Source organism: Amblyraja radiata, chromosome 10 (assembly GCF_010909765.2).
Source record: "Amblyraja radiata isolate CabotCenter1 chromosome 10, sAmbRad1.1.pri, whole genome shotgun sequence".
NCBI lineage: Eukaryota > Metazoa > Chordata > Chondrichthyes > Rajiformes > Rajidae > Amblyraja > Amblyraja radiata.
Genome location: NC_045965.1, coordinates 60,458,794 through 60,483,854, shown reverse-complemented (window position 1 = coordinate 60,483,854; position 25,061 = coordinate 60,458,794). Strand labels below are relative to the sequence as shown.

General features: G+C 48.1%; 1 protein-coding gene across 1 annotated transcript in view; it reads right to left on the bottom strand.

Moving 5' to 3' along the window:
* Positions 1 to 1,068: 1,068 nt before the first annotated feature.
* The window catches only part of LOC116978020, a 206,330-nt gene continuing 182,337 nt past the window's right edge, over positions 1,069 to 25,061 (bottom strand). Inside the window, exon 5 of the mRNA XM_033029007.1 lies at positions 1,069 to 2,307. Within this exon, the coding sequence (XP_032884898.1) occupies positions 2,124 to 2,307 (184 nt within the window). The 3' untranslated portion in view covers positions 1,069 to 2,123. The remainder of the gene's footprint in view (positions 2,308 to 25,061) is intronic.

Here is a 25,061-nt window from a genome sequence, read left to right as displayed (position 1 = left end):
GCGATACTTGGTGAAAACATTTGGAGGGCCTCGGTGCAGGAAATGAAATAATCCAGCACTCGTACAGACATGAAGTGCTCATCTGGCGTGCAGGGCTATCTTACTTCAACCGCGCTGCCTCACTGTTGAGACGGTGGCAGCAGCGTCTCCAAGTGTTGCTGCCTTACTGCTACAGAGACCCGACTACGGGTGCTGTCTGTACGGAGTTTGCACGTTCTCCCCGTGACCCGCGTGGGTTTTCTCCGGGATCTTCGGTTTCCTCCCACACTCCAAAGACGTACAGGTTTGCAGGCTAATTGACTTGTTATCAGGGCCGGATTTACGTGTAAACTAGACAAGCTTAAGTTTAGGGCCTCGAGGTCTAGGGGGGCCTCCGGCCAAGGCAGGACACCTACCGTTCAACTCTGGGCGGGCCCCCCCCTCTCTATCTCTCTCTCTCTCCATCTCCCCCGCTATCCGTACCCGGGCCGCTGGGATCCGCTCGCTCCTCATCCGCCGGCACGGCAGGCCGTCTTGCACATGCGCACTGCTGCGGCCTGCACGTCCCTCCCCCCCTGCACATGCGCACAACCACGCCCAGCACGTCATCGGCCGCCCTGCGCGTGCGCACTGCAACGGCAACCGGTCGGCGCCGGGCACTTTCTCCCTCGCTTTGAATTGTGGGAGATTTGGCCGCCATGGCTGTCCGGTCGTTGGGGGCCTCACAAGTGGAACAGCTTAGGGCCTCTCTTCATCTAAATCCGGCCCTGCTTGTTATAAATGTAAATTGTCCCTAGTATGTGTGGGATAGTGTTAGTGTGCCGGGGTTGCTGGTCGGAGTGGACTCGGTGGGCCGAAGGGCCTGTTTCCGTGCTGTATCTATCTCTAAACTAAACTAAAGATAGACACAAAAAGCTGGAGTAACTCAGCGGGACAGGCAGCATCTCTGGAGAGAAGGAATGGGTGACGTTTCGGGCTGTCTGAAGGAGGGTCTCGACCTGAAACGTCACCCATTCCTTCTCTCCATAGATGCTGCCTGTCCCGCTGAGTTAATCCAGTTTTTTTGTGTCTATCTTCGGTTTCAACCATCCTTCCTACACATTTCGTAAACTAAACGTGGGGAAGAGAGTAACAAAAAATGAAACAGTGCAAACGTTTTTTTTTTTCCTTTTAACCCTTTATGTAGTGTTAGTGCGGAGCCGACAGGCGGGGTAACAATCTTTGTCACCTGAAAAGTGCTTCTTAGAAGTGAACTGAGTGACGTTTTACAAAAAAAAAGTGCATTCAGAAAGTTAATGTTTAGCCTTACTGTACAGTCCACAGTCCACAGGCCACTGGTGTGCAAAGGTTGCTGACATATTCATTCAGAAGCGAAGAAACAGTTAACTGAGAGATGATGCATTGAAAGCTTAACTCATTAACCAAGCCTGAGAGTGCATGACAACTCAGCCCCGAGTTTAAGAGCCACATCATTTTCTTGTGTTATTGCAGATTTGTTCTTCAATATTTTCTTTGGCCCTCGCAAGGATAAGTCATCCTGCGGAGATAGCTGAGCAAGTTTGGACAGGTTCTCGTCGTCTCATAATCGTTGTCGCCCAGCTTGCCCAACGAGTCTTGTGCCGTAGGTACACAAAAATGCTGGAGAAACTCAGCGGGTGCAGCAGCATCTATGGAGCGAAGTAAATCGGCAACGTTTTGGGCCGAAACCCTTCTTCAGACTTCAGTCTTGTGCCGCTGTCATTTCTAATCCTCTGATACTTATTTCTCTGCCAGGTATTTTCCCTTGGGGAGCGGGGGAGGGGGGAGGGGGGGGGGAACTGCAGAGGTTGAAAGGACTGGACCAAAGTCTTCTCTTTCCAGTCCATCTTATGAACATTTCCTCCCTTCCGTCGAAGATAGACACAAAAAGCTGGGGCGACTCAGGGGGAAAGGCAGCGTCTCTGGCGAGAAGGAACGGGCGACGTTTTTGGGTCGAGACCCTTCCTTCAGTCATTTCCACCCAAACCCAGAAGCAGAAGGGAGTCGCCAAGGGCGAGTCTGTGTTGTCCTATGCACAGTAGAAGGGGGGTTGGTGGTTGGCATCCTTGGCCTTTGCCCTTGCCTGGGGTACCAGGCACCTACAGGTCCTTCCTACACGCTCCTCCTCAGACGTAGGGGTCCAGACCCAGGGTCTTGCCCGATCCCATCCCGTCTGCCGTCGCACTCTGACCGGCCGGGCGCAGGAAATTCACGCCACCGCCGCCTCCATTCTCCAAACTCCGCCCCCTGATGGAGAACGAGGACATCTTGGCTCGTCTGTATCTGCCGGAGCAACAGTCGATGAGGAGCCTGGAAGAAAACACACGCACACACGTGTCTTCATTTAGCGGCAGAGTTCCATGTGATGGCAGACACCAGTTTACATATCACACAAAGGCTACAAAACACGTGTCCTGCAAATTTTACAGTCACCGTAACAATGAACTAACTTGCATTTATCATATTTTACTAACGGCTCAGCTGTGAGGAGGAATCTGCTGCCCTGATAGCTGTTTACTATTAGCTGCAGGGAAAGTTCAATCAGGCACTCACTCATTAACTCTTTATAGGCAGACTGCTCCTCGTTCCTCCCCTACAGCGTAGAACGCAGAACAGTACAGTGCGGGGACAGGCCCTTTGGCCCACAATGTCCTTGCCGAACATGATGCCAAGGTAAACTAGCCTCATCTGCCTGCACGAGATCCATTCCCTGCATATCCATGTGTCTATTCAAAAAGCCTCTTAAATGCCACGACTGTGTCTGCCGCCACCACCCCCCTAGCATCACCTGCCACTCATTCACCACCCCCTGTGTCAAAAACATCAAACATCCCCTGTAAAATTTGCCCCTTTCACCTTAGATCTGTGCCCTGTAACGCCCAGGTCCAGGAGCAGCTGCTTCCCCACAACCATCAGCTTCTTCCCCACAACCAGTCTGTGGAATTCTCTGCCTCAGAGGGCGATGGAGGCCGGTTCTCTGGATACTTTCAAGAGAGAACTAGATAGGGCTCTTAATGATAGCGGAGTCAGGGGATATGGGGAGAAGGCAGGAACGGGGTACTGATTGGGGATGATCAGCCATGATCACATTGAATGGCGGTGCTGGCTCGAAGGGCCGAATGGCCTCCTCCTGCACCTATTGTCTATTGTCTATTGTCATCAGGCTATTAAACACTACAACCTCCAAACAAGTTCTGAACTACATTGACTTGAGAGCTTCATTTGTATCTTTGCACATCTGTCCGTCTGTCTGTCCGTCTGTCTGTCTGTCTGTCTGTCTGTCTGTCTGTCTGTCTGTCTGTCTGTCTGTCTGTCTGTCTGTCTGTCTGTCTCTCTGTCTCTCTGTCTGCCTTCCAGTCTGTCTGTCTGCCTGTCTGTCTGCCGGTCTGTCTGTCTGCCACTTTTTTTGCTGTTTATTATGGGTTTTACAGAGTACTATGTCACCATATCTGATGTGCTGCTGCAAGTAAGGATTTCATTGTTCTGTTTCAGGACATAACACTCTTCACTCTTTAGTCTTTGACATTTCCACTCTGGGAAGAAGATTCTGACTGTCGACCAATCTCAGTTCCTTGTGGTGTCTTTTTTCTGTTAGGACTGAGACCAATAACAACCAAAATGGACAGAGTGCCTTTTTAATGTGTAAAACACATCAACTGATGGCGACGGCTTCTACAGCAGTGGCATTTAAGAGGCTTCTAGATAGGCACATGGATATGCAGGGAATGGAGGGATACAGATAGGGTTGCCAACTGCCCCGTATTAGCCGGGACATCCCGTATATTGGGCTAAATTGGTTTGTCCCATACGGAACCGCCCTTGCGCCGGTATTTGACTGCTACTACTCGGTCGCCCGTGGCCCCGTCGGTCGGCAGCCGGCAGCCGGCCAGCTGTCCGACCTGTGGACCTTCGCTTACCGCCGACACCACCACCACCACCCCTCCTTCTCACGGCCGATCATCGGTTCATGAGTTGGATGGGGCGCCGGACTTTGACCTGGGCCAAAATTCCTCAGCTGGCCCGCCGGCTGGGCTTTGTGTGCAGTCCAGCACCCGGGCCAACTCATCATTCACCCAGTCACGGCCGAGTCGGTCAGCGAATTGCCGTCGGGAATTTGACAATAGATAATAGGTGCAGGAGTAGGCCATTCGGCCCTTTGAGCCAGCACCGCCATTCAATGTGATTATGGCTGATCGTCCCCAATCAGTACCCCGTTCCTGCCTTCTCCCCATATCCCCTGAGTCCGCTATCTCACTTATTGTGACTTTTTGTCTCTTATTTGGGAGTGAGAAAGTTGGCAACCCTAGATACAGGTCATGTACAGGCAGAGGAGATTAGTTTAAGTTGGCATCATGTTCGGCCCAGACATTGTGGGCTGCAGGCCCTGTTCCTGTGCAGTACTGTTCTATGTTCTATGTTTAACACTCCAAAACAGTGTGACCACGACACGCAGGTGTCTAAAAAAGCTTGGCGTATGAAGCCAGAACATTTTTATAAAGAGGAAGGACTGGATTAGGCAAGTATTCAGGGTTTAGGCAATGAATCAAATGAAGGAAGTTGATGCACCTGGCTCGAAAGTTGGTGCCAAGGTGTGGTCACAGTAACTGCCAGGTTAACATCCTTCTTCATCTGATGTGTTGGGGCTGCACACACCAAGTGTGAGAGGAATAGGTGACGTACCGGGTCTGAAGTCTGAGGAAGGGTTCCAACCCAAAACATCACCCATTCCTCTTCTCCAGAGTTACTCCAGCATGTTGCGTCTATCTTCGGTATAAACCAGCATCTGCAGTTCCTTCCTGCACACACTAAATGCCTCCATTGCAATCAGCCTCTCTCTCATTTTTCTGGATCTGCGCCATTCATTAAGACCGATAATAGTCAAAAAGGGAAGAGTCCCTTCAGCCCATCGAGTGCATGGTATCAACCATTCATTTATGCTGAACTGTCCTACATTAATCAATTTTTAATTTCCGCCACGTTCTCCTAGGCCCAACCACCCACCCACACACTAGGGACACATAGCAGTGGCTGACTGACCTTCTAACTAGCACCTCTTTTGGATATGGGGGGAAACCAGAGCACCCGGAGAAAACCCATGTGGTCCCAGGGAGAACGTGCAACCTCCACATAGACAGTACCCAATTTAGTTTAGGAAGGAACTGCAGATACTGATTTAAACCAAAGATAGACACAAAACTCTGGAGTAACTCCATGCTGGATGCTGCCTGTCCCGCTGAGTTACTCTAGCATTTTGTGTCTATATCCCAATTCAGTTTAGTTTAGTTTAGAGATCCAGGGTGGAAACAGGCCCTTCGGCCCACCAAGTCCGCACCGACCAGTGATCCCCGCACATTAACACTATCCTACGCACACTAACGATGATTTTACATTTACACCAAGCCAATTAGCCTACAAACCCGTACGTCTTTGGAGTGTGGGAGGAAACCGGAGCACCCGGGGGAAAAACCCACGTGGTCACAGGGGGAACGTACAAACGGGGTACAGACAGTACCCGTGGTCAGGACCGAACCCGGGTCTCTGGCGCCGCAAGGCAGCTATTCTACCGCTGTGACACTCTTCACTCTTAACGTGACTCAGTCTGAAGACTTATAGAAACATATAAAATTATAAATGGACTGGACAAGCTAGATGCAGGAAAAATGTTCCCAATGTTGGGCGAGTCCAGAACCAGGGGCCACAGTCTTAGAATAAAGGGGAGGTCATTTAAGACTGAGGTGAGAAAAAACTTTTTCTCCCAGAGAGTTGTGAATTCCTGGAATTCCCTGCCACAGAGGGCAGTGGAGGCCAAGTCACTGGATGGATTTAAGAGAGAGTTAGATAGAGCTCTAGGGGCTAGTGGAGTCAAGGGATATGGGGAGAAGGCAGGCACGGGTTATTGATAGGGAACGATCAGCCATGATCACGATGAATGGCGGTGCTGGCTTGAAGGACCGAGTGGCCTCCTCCTGCACCTATTTTCTATGTTTCTATGTAAGACGAATCTCGACCCGAAACGTCACCCATTCCTTCTCTCCAGGGATGCTGCCTGTCCCGCTGAGTTACTTACTCCAGCTTGTAGTGTCTATCTTCAGTGACTTATTTCACCCCCTGCCGTGCTGTGTGTCGTGGCTGGGAGGCAAGGCAGCCTGTCTCGTGCCCTTCACCCATAGCTCCGTACAGCCAGCAACTATGCAGCAAGCAACATGGTCAGAAGGCGCCTGCTCTCTGACCTCTCCAACATTCTGATTTAAGGCACTTAGCAAAGTCTGTGTCTTAACGATGCAGCAGCAATATAATTGCACCACGATTAGAATAAAGAGCACTGTGTACTGGGATAATTACGCACTGCTCCCCGACTAAAACTGATTATACACGTGCTTTACTAAGTAGAACCGGTCAAGAAGGTCCGAAGACGGGTCTCGATGTTGCCTGTCCCGCTGAGTTACTCCGGCACTCTGTGTCTATCTTCAGTGAAGCAGGCAAGGGCCCTGAAACACAGTGGGACTGGTGAATCTGGCTTTTCTTTATACAGGGACTCTCCTTATGAAGGATCACCAATGATCCTACAATGAAAGGCTTGGATAGAGTGGATGCGGAGAGGATGTTTCCACTGGTGGGAGAGCCGAGGACCAGAGTCCAGAGATGCTGCCTGTCCCGCTGAGCTACTCCAGCTTTTTTTTGGTCAAATCTTCGGTTTAAACCAGCACCTGCAGTTCCTGCCGACACAACTCTTAAATGACACTGGTACACAAAAATGGCTGGAGAAACTCAGCGGGTACAGCAGCATCTATGGAGCGAAGGAAATAGGGCAACGTTGCCTATTCCTTCGCTCCATAGATGCTGCTGCACCCGCTGAGTTTCTCCAGCGTTTTTGTGTACCTACGATTTTCCAGCATCTGCAGTTCCTTCTTAAACTCTTAAATGGCACTGTTCTATCTGCCCCTCACCACCACCCTTGGCAGTCCGTTCTAGACCTCGATAGAGTGGATGTGGAGAAGATGTTTCCACTAGTGGGAGAGTCTAGGACCAGAATTAAAGGATGTTCCTTGAGGAAGGAGATGAGGAGGAATTTCTTTAGTCAGAAGGTGGTGAATCTGTGGAATTCATTGCCACAGATGGCCAAGTCAATGGATATATTTAAGGCAGAGGTAGATAGATTCTTGTGTTTAAGAAGGAACTGCAGATGCTGGAAAATCGAAGGTACACAAAAATGCTGGAGAAACTCAACGGGTGCTGCAGCATCTATGGAGCGAAGGAAATAGGCAACGTTTCGTGCCGAAACGTTGCCTATTTCCTTCGCTCCATAGATGGTGCTGCACCCGCTGAGTTTCTCCAGCATTTTTGTGTACCTTAGATAGATTCTTGATTAGTACGGGTGTCAGCGGTTATGGGGAAACATAGAAACATAGAAAATAGGTGCAGGAGTAGGCCATTCGGCCCTTCGAACCTGCACCGCTATTCAATATGATCATGGCTGATCATCCAACTCAAGGCAGGAGAATGGAGTTAGCAGGGAGAGATTGATGGGCCGAACGCCCTAATTCTACTCCGAGAACTTATACACTGGCTGACTTTGGCGGACCAAGCGAGCACTTCTAGATTTGCCTTTGAACACAGGCTGTCTGCACCAGATGGCACTGCCATTAGCAGATGCCAGAAACCAAGTGCCCGTACTCTGGCTGAAGGAACTTGGGTTGCTGATGACAGAGACACAAGAGACTGCAGATGCTGGAAACTGGATCGACAAGCAATCTGCTGGAGGAACTCAATGGGATGAGCAGCATCCTTGGTTAGAAATGGACAGCCAACGTGTCGGGTCAGGACCCTACGTCTGAACTGGAGAAGTTTAGTTTAGTTTATTGTTACAGTCACACGTACGAGTCGCAGTGGAAAAGCTTTTGTTTGTGTGTTATCCAGTAAATGACTGTTCACGAGCAGAGGGGAGACAGAGGTCGATAGTCTGGAGGAAGGGTCCCCACCTGAAACATTAACTATTGTTTCCTCCAGAGATGCTGCCTGTCACATTGGGTTACTCCGGCATTTCGTGTCTCTCTCTCCTCGACGCCTTGTTCAGATGAAGTGTTCTGACCCGTAACATCGCCAGCCCCCATCAACCCCTCTGACCATTGGTGACGCAGCGGTAGAGTTGCTGCCTCACAGCGCGGGAGACCCCGGTTCGATCCTGGCTGAGGGTGCTGTCTGTACGGAGTTTGTACGTTCTCCCCGTGACCCGCGTGGGTCTACTGCGGTCACCTCCCACCGTCCAAAGACGCGCAGGTTTGTAGGTCACTCTTCCTGTTCATTCCCAGCAATCAGGGAATGGGCTTCCTCAGACTGGCTCCATTGATGGAGTCCTAGAGTGATACAGCGTGGAAACAGATCCTTCTGCCCAACTTGCCCACACCGGCCAATCTGTCCCATCTACACTAGTCCATCATGCCTGCATTCCCCTCTAAACCTGTCCTATCCATGTACCTGTCTCAATGTTTCTTACATTTTGAGATTGTACCTAATTCCTAATTTGAGGAAGGACATCCTCGTGATTGAGGCAGTGCAGCGTAGGTTCACGAGATTGATCCCTGGGATGGCGGGACTGTCATATGAGGAAAGATTGAAAAGACCAGGCTTGTATTCACTGGAGTTTAGGGGGGATCTTATAGAAACATATAAAATTATAAAAGGACTGGACAAGCTAGATGCAGGAAAAATGGTCCCAATGTTGGGCGAGTCCAGAACCAGGGACCACAGTCTTAGAATAAAGGGGAGGCCATTTAAGACGGAGGTGAGAAAAAAACGTTTTCACCCAGAGAGTTGTGAATTTATGGAATTCCCTGCCACAGAGGGCAGTGGAGGCCAAGTCACTGGATGGATTTAAGAGAGAGTTAGATAGAGCTCTAGGGCTAGTGGAATCAAGGGATATGGGGAGAAGGCAGGCACGGGTTATTGTTTGGGCCATGATCACAATGAATGGCGGTGCTGACTCGAAGGGCCGAATGGCCTCCTTCTGCTATGTCTATGTCTATGTCTACCTGCCGCAACCACCTCCTCCGACTATGTCTGGCTCCTCTTGCAACTGTTATCTGATCAGATACGGTCTGATTTTTCCCTGGGTCTGGGTTCAGGGTTGTACGATCTATTATGGAGCGCACATGTGTGCTTGCTTCCCTGACTCTATCCAAATGCACCTCCATATGTTCATCCCAATCAGTCAGCAAAACATGCAGTAGTGGGAAATGAATTTGTGAACAGCATCTGCTGTAGCGAAGGCTAATTTGCGAATGCAAGTCGTAAACATGAAATGACATTGCCCACTCTCACCTTCCTGCTTAGTCCTGGACTCTCTGCCCGGATTTAGACTAGACTTTGGAGATACGGCGTGGGAACGGGCCATTCAGCCCATCAAGTCCGTGCCACCAGGTGAGGCAGAGGTTCACCTGCACCTCCTCCAACCTCATCTACTGTATCCGCTGTTCCAGGTGTCAACTTCTCTACATCGGCGAGACCAAGCGCAGGCTCGGCGATCGTTTCGCTACACACTAGGGACAATTTACACAATGCCAATGGAACTGCAAACCTGCACGTCTTTGTAACGGGGGTGGAAACCGGAGCACCCGGAGAAAACCCACGTGGTCGCAGGGAGAACGTTCAAACAGTCAGGATTGAACCTGGAGCTTTGGCGCTGTAAGGCAGCAACTCTACTGCTAACATCAAACTTTGTTATAGCACCCCTAACAAGTTTATAAAATCACAACGGGCGTAGATAAGGTGCACAAAGGGGAGTCTAAAACTAGAGGGCATCGGTTCAAGGCGAAAGGGGATCGATTTAAAAGTCACCTGAGAGGCAATCTTTAATAAAGAGAGAATAAGAGCATATATGGAGACTGTAATGTCCAGGTTCAGGAACAGTTTCTTCCCTACAGCCATCAGGCTATTAAACACTTCAAACTCAAATAAGCTCTGAACTACAATAGACTATTATTGTTATTATTGCACAAAGAACTGCAGACGCTGGTTTAAATCGAAGATAGACACAAAATGCTGGAGTAACTCAGCCGGACAGGCAGCATCGCTGGAGAGAAGGAATGGGTGACGTCTCGGGTCGAGACCCTTCTTCAGACTGATGTCAGGGGAGTGGGCGGGACAGAGATAGAATGTAGTCAGTGACAGTAAGACTGGTGGGAGAACTGGGAAGAGGGAGGGGATGGAGAGAGAGGGAAAGCAAGGGCTATCTGAAGTTAGAGAAGTCAATGTTCATACCGCTGGGGTGTAAGCTGCCCAAGCGAAATATGAGGTGCTGTTCCTCCAATTAGCGCTGGGCCTCACTCTGACAATGGAGGAGGCCCAGGATAGAAAGGTCAGTGTGGGAATGGGAGGGGGAGTTGAAGTGTTGAGCAACCGGGAGATCAGGTAGGTTTAAGACGGACTGAGCGGAGGTGTTCAGCGAAACGATCGCCGAGCCTGCGCTTGGTCTCGCCGATGTAGAGAAGTTGACACCTGGAACAGCGGATACAGTAGACGAGGTTGGAGGAGGTGCAGGTGAACCTCTGCCTCACCTGGAAAGACTGTTTGGGTCCTTGGATGGAGTCGAGGGGGGGAGGTAAAGGGACAGGTGTGGCATCTCCTGCGGTTGCAGGGGAAAGTACCTGGGGAGGGGGTGGTTTGGGTGGGAAGGGACGAGTTGACCAGGGAGTTGCGGAGGGAACGGTCTCTGCGAGAAGCAGAAAGGGGTGGAGATGGGAAGATGTGGCCAGTAGTGGCATCCCATTAGACATATTTATATTTGTGTGTGTATATGAATGTGTGAGTAGTGTATCTAAACACACTGAATTTATTTTCTCATTTATTACATTGTTTACTGTGTACTATGTTTACATATTCTGTTGTGCCGCTGCAAGTAAGAATTTCATTGTTCCATCCAGGACATGTGACAATAAAACACTCTGGACTCTTGGAACAAGCTGCCAGAGGAAGTTGCGCAGGTGAGTACAATCACGACATTGAACAAACACTTGAACAGGTATATAATAGGAGAGGTTTGGAAAGGTAAAGGGCAGGTGAAGGCATGTGGAACTGGTTGGGCAACTTGGACAGCATGATGAGTTGGGCCGAAGGGCCTGTTTCCGAGCTGCACGGCTCGCAATGCAGGGATGGCAGGACTTTCATATGAAGAAAGACTGGATAGACTCGGCTTGTACTCGCTAGAATTTAGAAGATTGAGGGGGGATCTTATAGAAACTTACAAAATTCTTAAGGGGTTGGACAGGCTAGATGCAGGAAGATTGTTCCCGATGTTGGGTAAGTCCAGAACAAGGGGTCACAGTTTAAGGATAAGAGGGAAGTCTTTTAGGACCGAGATGAGAAAAACATTTTTCACACAGAGAGTGGTGAATCTCTGGAATTCTCTGCCACAGAAGGTAGTTGAGGCCAGTTCATTGGCTATATTTAAGAGGGCGTTAGATGTGGCCCTTGTGGCTAAAGGGATCAGGGGGTATGGAGAGAAGGCAGGTACAGGATACTGAGTTGGATGATCAGCCATGATCATATTGAATGGCGGTGCTGGCTCGAAGGGCCGAATGGCCTACTCCTGCACATAATTTCTATGTTTCTATGTTTCTATGAAAGGAGACGGATGGATTATGTGCAGATTGCAAGAGTTGGTCTTGGCATCATGTGTAGCACAGACATAGTGGGCTGAAGGGCCTGTTCCTGTGCTGTAGTGTTATAGGTTCTGCGTTCTAACGGTAGACGCTGAAATCTGGTGTAGAAAACACAAGGTGCAAGAGAAACTCCACCAACCTCCCCTTCTATTGACTCCATTTACACCTCACGCTGCCTCGGCAAGGCCAGCAGCATAATCAAGGACGAGTCGCACCCCTGGCCACTTCCTCTTCTCCCCTCTCCCATCGGGCAAAAGGTACAGAAGTGTGAAAACGCACACCTCCAGATTCAGGGACAGTTTCTTCCCAGCTGTTATCAGGCGACTGAATCATCCTACCACAACTAAAGAGCAGTACTGAACTACTATCCACCTCTTTGGTGACCCTCGGACTATCCTTGATTGGACTTTGCTGGCTTTACCTTGCACTAAATGTTATTCTTTTATCACGTATCTACTGAATACACTGTAAATGGATCGGTTGTAATCATGTATTGTCTTTCCACTGACTGGTTAGCACGCAACAAAAGCTTTTCGCTGTACCTCGGTACACGTGACAATAAATGAAACTGGATCTGGCATCACTAACAAACCTACATTTTCTGCCAAGGTCCAGACTGTTGTAGAGATGATAGTCAGTTCAGGGGCCATAATTCTCATTCTCTCTCATTCTCCCTCATTGCAAAGGCGAAAGAGGAGCAGAGAGAGGATAGGGAATTATGATAGAGGCCGGGTTTGACTCGAGAGGGCGAGACCCTCGAACCTCCCACGGGAGCTCGAAAAGAGAGAGAAAAAGGAGAGAGAGAGCGAGGAGAGAGGAGAAGAAAGAGAAAGAGAAAAGAGAGAAGAAAGAAAAAACTCCCCCCCTCTGAAAAAAAAGAGAGAAGAAAGAGAGAGAAGAAATCGAGAAGGAGAGAAAAGGAGAAAGAGAAAAAAGAGAAAAGCGAGTAAAGAGAGAAGATGAACAAGACCCGAAAAGAGAAAAGAGAGAGAAAGAGAAAAGAAAAAAAGAGAAGAGGAATAATCTAGAAAAGAGAGCTCTCTCCCTCTGAGAAAGAGGTCGAGGAAAAAGGAACCTCTCGGAGAAACAGGGAAAAAGAAAAAAAGAGAAAAAAGAGAAACCCATCTCCTCGAGAACTCCCAAACGAGAAGAGAACCCAGAGCTCCCAAGAGAGAAAACTCAAAGAGAAACGAGATGAGAAAAAAGAGAAAAGACGAAGATCGCGAAGAACCCCTCTCCCTCTCCCGAGCTAGCGAAGCCTATCTCTCCGCGATAATGCGCTCCAGACCCTCACGCTCACCGCTCCTAATATCTCGACACACTCCACTCTCCCCTATCTCTCCCTCTCCCCTCCCCACTCTCCTCTCCCCCTCTCCCCCTCTCCCTCTCTCTCTCTCTCTCTCTCTCTCTCCCTCTCCGACGGCCAACAACCTTATTACAGTGGAAAATTCATCAAATCCAATTTCCATCAGGGCGGCGAGAAAAATGTGGGATTCATTCCGGGAATTGACAATCTTGGCAAAGCAGCAGGTTCTAAATTTGGCTTGAATTTGAATAAAATCCATCTGCATAATTTAGGTAGTGTTATTTAATTCAAATTCAATCTAAATTAAATGAGTCCATGCAAATAACATTAAGAAAATGAGCAGGAAATGAGAACCACAATTCACTGTTGTTAACTACTGGCCAAACACACTGGGGACTAAATTCAATAGCCCCGAAAATGATTTCAATGTGCCATTAACCTGCACCCGTGGCTTGCAATCTGCACTTACTGTTGCCCGTACATATAATGTCCAGCCAGTGCTAACAGTACTGTTCATTAGTCGCAGCGGTGTGTCTAATATTGCGAGAGGCTGCATCCGTTTTAGAAGTATACGGGGTGGCACGGTGGTGCAGGGGTAGAGTTGCTGCCTGACACCGCCAGAGTCTGGGGTTCGATCCTGACCACGGGCGCTTGTCTGTGCGGAGTTTGTACCTTCTCCCCGTGACCTGCGTGGGTTTACTCCGAGATCTTCCGTTTCCTCCCGCACTCCAAAGACGTGCAGGTTTGTAGATTAATTGGCTTGGTATTGGAACAAAAAAAATTGTTCCCCAGTGTGTGATGGGTAGGGGGCGGGTGGGGGGGAGGGTCGCTGGTTGGCATGGACTCGGTGGGCCGAAGGGCCTGTTAGCCAGGCTGTATTTCCAAACTTAATTAAACTAAAAAAAAGTTATTCAAAACCATTCCTCTCCCGAGTCTCCCGATTCTCTCACCACTTATAACATCCTCTCTCCCGAGTCTCCCGATTCTCTCACCACTTACAACACACCTAGGTGACATTCTTTTGCTCATTAACTTCCTGGTGAAAGGCCTGGATGGAGTGGATGTGGAGAGGATGTTTCCACAAGTGGGAGAGTCTAGGACCAGAGGGCACAGCCTCAGAATTAAAGGACGTTCCTGTAGGAAGGAGATGAGGAGGAATCTCTTTAGTCAGAGGGTTGTCTTGAATCTGTGGAATTCTTTGCCATAGAAGGCCGTGGGGGCCAAGTCAATGGATATTTTTAAGGCGGAGATAGATAGATTCTTGATTAGTATGAGTGTCAGGGGTTATGGGGAGAAGGCAGGAGAATGGGTTTGGGAGGGGGGGAGATAGATCAGCAATGATTGAGTGGCGGAGTAGTCTTGATGGGCCGAATGGCCTGATTCTGCTCCTATCACTTATGAAAGACATGGAGTCATCGGATCATGCAGTACAGAAACAGGCCCTTCGCTCCAACTCATCCATGCCATCCAAGACGCCACATCTAATCTAGACCCATTTGCCTGCATCTGGTCCATATCCATCTAAACCTCTCCTATCAGTCAGGTTCCCTGCACTTTTCAATATAAAAATGGGATAAATGAATTTTTAACAAAAAAAATGGAACCAAAGCACAATAATGTTCAAACTCGGTTATTGGAAACTTTATAAATATTAACATATCGTAGGGTTTCTGCAAACAGGACAGGTTGAACAGGTAAAGATCTTTTCTCATCGATCAGTGATTGATCGAGAAATCTGTCAGATGAAGAAAGGGCTTGCTTAGGTTCATATTTCCACATGTAGTTTTGTTTAGTTTAGAGATACAGCACGGAAACAGGCCCTTCAGCCCACTGAGTGCGTGGAACTGCGATCCCTGTTACACTAGCACACGCTACACTCTAGGGACAATTTATAACCTAACCGACAAACCCGAGTTAGACACTAAAAGCTGGAGTAACTCAGCGGGACAGGCAGCATCTCTGGAGAGAAGGAATGGGTAATGTTTCGGGTGGAGTCTGAAGAAGGATCTTGACCCGAAACGTCACCCATTCCTTCTCTCCAGAGATGCTGCCTGTCCCACTGAGTTACTCCAGCTTTTTGTGTCTATCTTTGGTTTAAAGCAGCATCTGCAGTTCCTTGGTAGACAGAAATGCTGGAGAAACTCAGCGGGTAAGGCGGCATCTATTCCTTCGCTGCCTCACCCGCTGAGCTTCTCCAGCATTTTTGTCTACCTCCGATCTTTCCAGCATCTGCAGTTCTTTCTTAAACATCTGCAGATCCTTCCTACACAACCGACAAACCTGTATATATCTTTGGGAGTGTGGGGGAAACCGGAGCACCTGGAGGGAACCCATGCAGGTCACGGGGAGAGCGCACAAATTCCATGCAGACAGCACCCGTAGTCAGGATCGAACCCGGGTCTCTGGCGCTGTAAGGCAGCAGCTCTACTGCTGCTCCACCGTTCCGCCCCCCCATGCGTTGACTCTGAAACCACGGCTTGTGTTTATAGAACCCCACACTTAACTTCAGGTCCTCCCTAGTGTTCTTTACAGATAAGGAAGTGTAATGTACATGGAGGAAATGGCTGCTAACCATTGCTTGCAGATTTCATCTATACAGCAATGTGATAATCACGCCGGGTTTGTTTCTGAATGTGTGTCGTGATATTAATTGAGGAATGAATAGTAGTCAGGACACTGGGGACTATTCTTCTATTGTTCTTCGATACAATGCCTGGGATATTTTACATCTACCCAAGGGGACAAGCAGAGCCTCATTTTATCATTTCATGGGAGCTTGGGCAATGCAGCGTTACCCTCAGTAACTGCACAGAGGCGTTGCCTGGACTTTTGGTCCCGTTTCAGGACTTTAAGATACACAAAGCGCTGGAGTAACGCATCGTGTCAAGCAGCATCTCTGGAGGACATGGATAGGTGACGGTTCAGGTAATCCCGCAACATTTAAGAAGCATGTAGATAGTTACGCAGGCAGGTGGGGTTAATGCAGTTAGGACATGTTGGGTGGAGTGGGCAAGTTGGGCCCAAGGAGCTTTTTTCCACGCTGTGCGACTATAACTCTAGGGATATGGATCACGTGCGGGCAGAGGAGAATTATTTAACTTGGCATCATGTGGAAACAAGGGAACACAAAAGGACACAAAGTGCTGGAGTAACGCAGCGGGTCAGACAGCACCACTGGAGAACATGGATAGGTGATGTTTTGGGTCAGGATCCTTCTTTGGCTAAAGAAGGGTCTCGATCTGAGCCGTCACCTATCCATGTCCTCCAGAGATGCTGCTGGACCATCTGCGTTACTCCAGTGCTTTGTGTACGATGGGCCTGTTCCTGGACTGTACTGCTCCATGTTCTATGAATGTTGTCGGTTCAAGACCCTCTCCCGAATTTGTTTGTCCCAAGTCAGGCCCAAAGTCCAGGCAACACTTCAGTGCACAGAGGGTACACTAGTCTGGTTTAGGGTAAGGATCTAGTTTTAAGCATCACTTCATCTGCTGGGAATTTCTAGTTTGCTTTAAAATTCGGACTGAGCAAAATAATTTAAAAAAACGGTTCAATCCTGATCTCAAGTACCATGTGTGTGGAGTTTGCACGCCCTACCTGTGACCACGTGGGTTTTCTCCGGGTGCTCCGGTTTTCCTCCCACATCACAAAGACGCGAGAGGCATAGATGGGGTCGACAGTCAGAACCTTTTTCCCAGGGTGGAAATGTCCAATACTGGAGGGCACAGCTCTACGGTGAGGGGAGGGGGTCACGTTTAATGGAGATGTGTGGGGCAAGTTTTTTACGCGGAGAGTGGGTGGGGGCCTGGAACGCATGGCCAGGGATGGTGATGGAGGCAGATACGATCGTGGCGTTTAAGAGGCTTTCAGCTCGGCACATGGCACTGAGAGATTATGGATCACATGGAGGCAGCTGAGATCAGTTAGAACTTGGCCATCATGCTTGGCCCACACATCGTGGGCCGAAGGGCTCGTTCCTGTGCTGCCCTGTTCTATTTCTTAAAGGGGAAGAACATAGAAACATAGAAAATAGGTGCAGGAGTAGGCCATTTGGCCCTTCGAGCCTGCACCGCCATTCAATATGATCATGGCTGATCATCCAACTCAGTATCCTGTACCTGCCTTCTCTCCATACCCCCTGATCACTTTAGCCACAAGGGCCACATCTAACTCCCTCTTAAATATAGCCAATGAACTGGCCTCAACCACCTTCTGTGGCAGAGAATTCCAGAGATTCACCACTCTCTGTGTGAAAAATGTTTTTCTCATCTCGGTCCTAAAAGACTTCCCCCTTTATCCTTAAACTGTGACCCCTTGTTCTGGACTTCCCCAACATCGGGAACAATCTTCCTGCATCTAGCCTGTCCAACCCCTTAAGAATTTTGTAAGTTTCTATAAGATCCCCCCTCAATCTTCTAAATTCTAGCGAGTACAAGCCGAGTCTATCCAGTCTTTCTTCATATGAAAGTCCTGACATCCCAGGAATCAGTCTGGTGAACCTTCTCTGTACTCCCTCTACAGCAAGAATGTCTTTCCTCAGATTAGGAGACCAAAGGGATCAAGGGATCCTTTGACTTAACTCCTTTGACTTGACTTAACTACATATAGTTACGTCGAAAGATCCACTGGATCGTCCCCTTTAAGAAATACGGTAAGATCATGTCGAGCAGCCCCAGCGTGAGTAAGATTATCTGCGGGACCTTGTGGCCCGAGAGGAAGAGGAAGGAAACCATAAGCTCAAAATATTATTTTGCATTTTCACGGTGAGTTGAGGCAAGCGATGACCACTGAACATCAGCAGGGGAACGACCTTTTGACCTCGACTGTGAAATGCTTAACTGAAATGTAAGCCCCCCTATTAAGCACCAGACTTTAATGCTAAGTAATGGCGTGCCCGCTCATCCTTGCACTGAAGTTTGCAATATCAGCGCTGCTGAAGGGAACAACTATCGAGCTACATAAAAAGGATAATCGCTCTTACAAAAAAATGACAGAAAGTGCTGGAGTAGCTCGGTGGGTCGGGCAGCATCTGTGGAGAACGTGGATGGGCAGCGTTTTGGGTCGGGGAGTCTGAAACATTAGAATCGTATTCCCTATGTTTAAGACAAGAAGAGTAATGCCCCTGTCCCACTTAGGAAACCTGAACGGAAACCTCTGGAGACTTTGCGCCCCATCCAAGGTTTCCGTGTGGTTCCCGGAGGTTGCAGGTGGTTGTCGGAGGTTGCAGGTAGTGGAAGCAAGTAGGGAGACTGACAAAAACCTCCGGGAACCACACGGGAAACCTTGGGTGGGGCGCAAAGTCTCCAGAGGTTTCCGTTCAGGTTTCCTAAGTGGGACAGGGGCATAAGGCTCTGCAGGCAGGTGGGACTAAGGGAATAAAGTTGTTCGGCACGGACTTGTAGGGCCGAGATGGCCTGTTTCCATGCTGTAATTGTTATATGGTTATATGGTTATAAGGATTGAATACCAACTCCCAGGGCCAACAATGTATAATTCTCCCCTAGTCTGGAAGAGTCCACCACAGCACGGAAGCAGGCCCTGCGGCCCACCGAATCCATGCTGACCAGCAATCCCCGCACACTCACACTAGACAAGGCAATGAATATTCCTTGGCCCATTTTCAAGTGGCACCTTTTCATTTACTCGCATGGAGATGTACATAGCTTGTACACGCTAGAATTTAGAAGATTGAGGGGGGATCTTATAGAAACTTACAAAATTCTAAAGGGGTTGGACAGGCTAGATGCAGGAAGATTATTCCCGATGTTGGGGAAATCCAGAACAAGGGGTCACAGTTTAAGGATAAGGGGGAAGTCTTTTAGGACCGAGATGAGAAAATCATTTTTTACACAGAGAGTGGTGAATCTGTGGAATTCTCTGCCACAGAAGGTAGTTGAGGCCACAGTTCATTGGCTATATTTAAGAGGGAGTTAGATGTGGCCCTTGTGGCTAAAGGGATCAGGGGGTATGGAGAGAAGGCAGGGATGGGATACTGAGTTGGATGATCAACCATGATCATATTGAATGGCGGTGCAGGCTCGAAGGGCCAAATGGCCTACTCCTGCACCTATTTTCTATGTTTCTATGAGATGGCAAGATAGCATGAGTCTTTTGACCTCAAACATCAACGAGCCATTGTTGTTGTTCAGAAAAAAACAAAGCACTGGAATAACTCAGCGGGTCAGGCAACATCTCTGGAGGACATGGATAGGTGACAATTGCGGTCAGGATTCTTCTTCAGCCAACGGTATTTGTTGTCTAATGTCACTGATTGAATCAACGTGTTGGAAGACCATCCATCTCACTGTTGGCATGGCCATCTCCTGAGAGAGCTGCACAATTATTCTCAGCTCCTTGTTCGATCAGTATAGCAATGTAAACCCTTTTCTTATTTAATATCCTGTTTCCTTTTGAAAGTGTTCTTGAATTTCCCCTGATTCCTCTTCAGACTGACTCACTGCTATAAACAATTTCTCCTTAGTTTTAGTTTAGAAACACAGCGCAGAAACCATTATAACCATATAACAATTACAGCACGGAAACAGGCCATCTCGGCCCTACAAGTCCATGTCGAACACTTATTCTCCCCTAGTCCCATCTACCTGCACTCAGACCATAACCCTCCATTCCTTTCCCATCCATATACCTATCCAATTTATTTTTAAATGATAAAATCGAACCTGCCTCCACCACTTCCACTGGAAGCTCATTCTACACCGCTACCACTCTCTGAGTAAAGATGTTCCCCCTCATGTTACCCCTAAACTTCTGTCCCTTAATTCTGAAGTCATGTCCTCTTGTTTGAATCTTCCCTACTCTCAATGGAAAAAGCTTATCCACGTCAACTCTGTCTATCCCTCTCATCATTTTAAAGACCTCTATCAAGTCCCCCCTTAACCTTCTGCGCTCCAAAGAATAAAGACCTAACTTGTTCAACCTTTCTCTGTAACTTAGTTGCTGAAACATCCCCCACCGGCCCACCGAGTCAACGATGACCATCGATCGTCCATTCACGCTAGTTCTATGTCCTACACACCAGGGACAATTTTTACAGAAGCCAAACACCCTACAAACCTGCATGTGTTTGGAAACGCGTGCAATGGGCCGAGATTAGAAAGGTCCTCTTGGGCCGAAGGGCCTGTTTCCATGCTGTAGGTTGGATCTGATGACTCTACCAGTTGGAATGAGTTGAGTCTCCAGGTTGATTTAGACTTTACTTTGGGCTTTAGGGATACAGTGCGGAAACAGGCCCGTCGAGTCGGTCCACAATCACCCCGTACGCTAACACTATCCTACACCCACTAGGGACAATTTACACCTTTCACCGAAGGCAATTAACCTACAAACCTGTACGTCTTTGGAGTGTGGGAGGAAACCGGAGCTCCTGGAGGAAAACCCACGCAGGTCACATGGAAAACGTGCAATACAATCTCCGTACAGACAAGCATCCATAGTCAGGGTCGAACCCGGGTCTCTGGCACTGGAAGGCAGCAACTCTACCGCTGCGCCACCGTGCCACCCTAACGTGACCGCACTCAGATGAAAGCTCACCGACGCATGTTTCTCTTTCTCTTTTGATGCTGCCCGACCTGCTAGGCATTCCCAGCATTCTATGTTTCTGTATCCGATTCACAGTGTCAGCAGGTTTACAATGGGCTCTGTTTTTGGACAATTATCAGGTAAAAGGAACTACTGACAACAAACCAGCTTCAAAAACACTCACACGCGCACACGCACGCACACACACACAGACAGACACACACACACACAGACACGCACACACACACACGCACACGCACACACACACACACACACACACACACACACACACACACACACACACACACACACACACCCGCACACACAAACACACAGACACACCCGCACATGCACACACACACAGACACACACACACAGACACGCACACACACATGCGCGCACACACACTCACAGACACACCCGCACATGCACACACACACAGACACACACACAGACACACACACACACAGACACACACACACACACACACACACACACACACACACACACACACACACACACACAGACACGCACACACACAGACACACACACACACACACACACACACACACACACACCCACACACACACACACACACACACACGCACACACACACACACACACACACACACACACACACACACACACACACACGAGAGCAATTTGCCACAGCCTGTTGGGCAGCAGAAGCAAAATACTTCCCTGGGAAAAAAAAACAAAGGTCAGAAAGGATTTGGATGTTCTTTCGATGCTGTCTCCGAGCATTCCTCTAAAGGTTATGTTGTCATATAGTCTCAGAGTGGGGAAGGGAGAGGAGGCCATGGAGCAGCAGCTTCACCTCAGGCCAGTCAGTGAGTGTGACACATAGTGACAATGGACAGCAGGAGGCTGGTTGACGACACGTCCGTCATCACAGCCACCGGGCAAGAAAAGTCAATTTACTTTCAAACGACTTTATAAAATGTTTACGTTCTGCGGGCAGCAAAGTACAAAAGTTTGGAGCGAGGCAAGGTCCTTGAGATGTGACACGTCTCCTTGGAAGCTGGGCTCAGATAGACTTCAGTCACGCCCCCGATTGCCTTTAAATACGCAGCCAAATCTGACACAACACGCTGAACTCAAGTGTACAGGAAGGATCTGCAAGATGCTGGTGTCAATCACAGATAAGCACAGAGTGCTGGAGTGACTCAGCATCTCTGGAGAGACGGAACGGGTGACGTTTTGGGCCGAAGAGCTGAAATCATAGATTCATAGATTCATAGAAAATAGGTGCAGGAGTAGGCCATTCGGCCCTTCGAGCCTGCACCGCCATTCAATATGATCATGGCTGATCATCCAACTCAGTATCCTGTACCTGCCTTCTCTCCATACCCCCTGATCCCTTTAGCCACAAGTTCAAGTTCAAGTTCAAGTGAGTTTATTGTCATGTGTCCCTGTATAGGACAATGAAATTCTTGCTTTGCTTAAGCACACAGAAAAATAGTAAGGCATTTACTACAGTACAGATAAATGTGTCCATATACCATGATATAAATATATACACGCATGAATAAATAAACTGCAAATAAAGTGCAAATAACAGAAAGTGGTTGTTAATAATCAGAGTTTTGGGCCACATCTAACTCCCTCTTAAATATAGCCAATGAACTGGCCTCAACTACCTTCTGTGGCAGAGAGTTCCAGAGATTCACCACTCTCTGTGTGAAAAATGCTTTTCTCATCTCGGTCCCAAAGGATTTCCCCTCTATCCTTAAACTGTGACCCCTTGTCCTGGACTTCCCCAACATCGGGAACAATCTTCCTGCATCTAGCCTGTCCAACCCCTTAAGAATTTTGTAAGATCCCCCCTCAATCTCCTAAATTCTAGCGAGTACAAGCCGAGTCGATCCAGTCTTTCTTCATATGAAAGTCCTGACATCCCAGGAATCAGTCTGGTGAACCTTCTCTGTACTTCCTCTATGGCAAGAATGACTTGCTGAATTTCTATTCAACGTTCACCTAATGACAGTATAATCAGTAACATTTTAGCTTGGCATCTATCATTAGAAAATAGAATGAATGCATCAAATAGACCTGAGAGAAGCATATTAATGAATGAGAGGCATAGACATGGTAGACAGTCCTGTAGTTACATTCATGCCCCTGTATTTTCCACACAGTCGTAACGCATGCACTGGGAAATGTTCCTCATGCGGGCATTAGAATTGTTTGTGCAACCATAAAATAATACACGCTCGGAAAGGGGATGGTGGGAAACGCTCAAATTACAGGCAAAAAAAAAATCTGTTATTTCGCAAATTACCAGAGTTAAAAATTGCCCAATCATTTTAGCCAGGAGGCTCGAAGATAAGCAAATTGCTTGTTAAAAAGGATTAAAGGACATTCCTTTATGAAGGAGACGAGGAATTTCTTCAGTCAGAGCGTGGTGAATCTGTGGAATTCATTGCCACAGAGGGCTGTGGAGGCCAAGTCAATGGATATTTTTACGGCCGAGATAGATAGATTCTTGATCAGTACGGGTGTCGTGGGTAATGGGGAGAAGGCAGGAGAATGGGGTTAGGAGGGAGAGACAGATCAGCCATGATTTAATGGTGGAGTAGTCTTGGACTTGATGGGCCGAATGGCCTAATTCTGCTCCTATCACTTATGAATTTATGAATTTACGATTAAACAGTGAAATTGTTCACAGTCCAAGTCTGCTTGAATTTATGAAAGGGTGCAGCGTTAACAATCGATTTAGAACGTAGAATATTAAAGGACAAGGCCAGGGGTGGGGAACCTCTTCATGCTGGAAGGCCACATTAAGTTAGGTGTAATCTAATAAGGCCGCATCCAAGAAACTTCAATTAGATATACTTCAAAATGTACATTATTTTGTTAAAATAGCCCTCATGACTTACTAATGTTTTAATTGTGGCCATCGGTCGGGGAGGATTATTTTGTTGAATCTTCTTTTACTCTTTGGTATTTTAAATACGTTCATTTTAAGATTAACATAAAAATAATAAAAGATGAACGTAAACATATTAATAATAATAAAAAGATTTGTTCAACAAAATTTGGATTCATTCAAAGGCCGCACTTAATGGCTTAGAAGGCCACATGCGCGCAGGTTCCCCACCCCTGGACCAGGCCCTGCAGCCCCCGATGTCTCTGCCGATCAGGATGCCAAAACAAAATCTAATCCACATTCCTCCCCTCCATGTATATCAACATGCCAATCTAAAAGCCTCTTAAACACCACTGTCCTCTCTTCCTCCACCACCACCCCTTGGTGGCGCGTTCCAGGCACCCACCTCGAAGACCTCGCCCCTGCACGTCTCCGTTAGACTTCGCCCCTTTCACCATAAACCTTTGTCTTTGATATTTTCAATCATGGGGAACAGATTCTGACTGTCTACAATATCTATGCCTCTGGTTATTTAATACATTTCTGTCAGGTCTATTTGATGTGACTATTGAAATTTATGTGAAAGTAAGCATGCAGGTGCAGCAGGCAGTGAAGAAAGCGAATGGCATGCTGGCCTTTATAACAAGAGGAATCGAATATAGGAGCAAAGAGGTTCTTCTGCAGTTGTACTGAGCCCTAGTGAGACCACACCTGGAGTATTGTGTGCAGTTTTGGTCCCCTAATTTGAGGAAGGACATTCTTGCTATTGAGGGAGTGCAGCGTAGGTTTACGAGGTTAATTCCCGGGATGGCGGGACTGTCATATGCTGAAAGAATGGAGCGGCTGGGCTTGTACACTCTGGAGTTTAGGATGAGAGGGAATCTCATTGAAACATATAAGATTGTTAAGGGCTTGGACACGCTAGAGACAGGAAACATGTTCCCGATGTTGGGGGAGTCCAGAACCAGGGGCCACAGTTTAAGAATAAGGAGTAAGCCATTTAGAACGGAGACGAGGAAACACTTTTTCTCACAGAGAGTGGTGAGTCTGTGGAATTCTCTGCCTCAGAGGGCGGTGGAGGCAGGTTCTCTGGATGCTTTCAAGAGAGAGCTAGATAGGGCTCTTAAACATAGCGGAGTCAGGGGATATGGGGAGAAGGCAGGAACGGGGTACTGATTGGGATGATCAGCCACGTTCACATTGAATGGCGGTGCTGGCTCGAAGGGCCAAATGGCCTACTCCTGCACCTATTGTCTATTGTCTACATTTCATTTTCTAATGCTGCTCATACTCAGAAAATAATTCTACGGTGCGGCATTCTAACAGTCGTTGTGGAGTCAACTTAAGCTCCACTTGCAGCCACCCTCAACTGGAGCAGCGCGGAAACAGGCCCTTTGGCCCACCGAGTCAGCAGGGACCAACAATCCCCACTCATTAACACTATCTTACACTGGGGACAATCTTTACATCAAGCTCAATTAACCTACAAACCTGCACGTGTTTGGTATGTGGGAGGAAACCCACGCTGGTCACGGGGAGAACGTACACATTCTGTACAGATAGCACCCATGGTCAGGATCGAACCCGGGTGTAAGCGCTGTAAGGCAGCAACAAACAATGCAGGAAGATTGTTCCCGATGTTGGGGAAGTCCAGAACAAGGGGTCACAGTTTCAG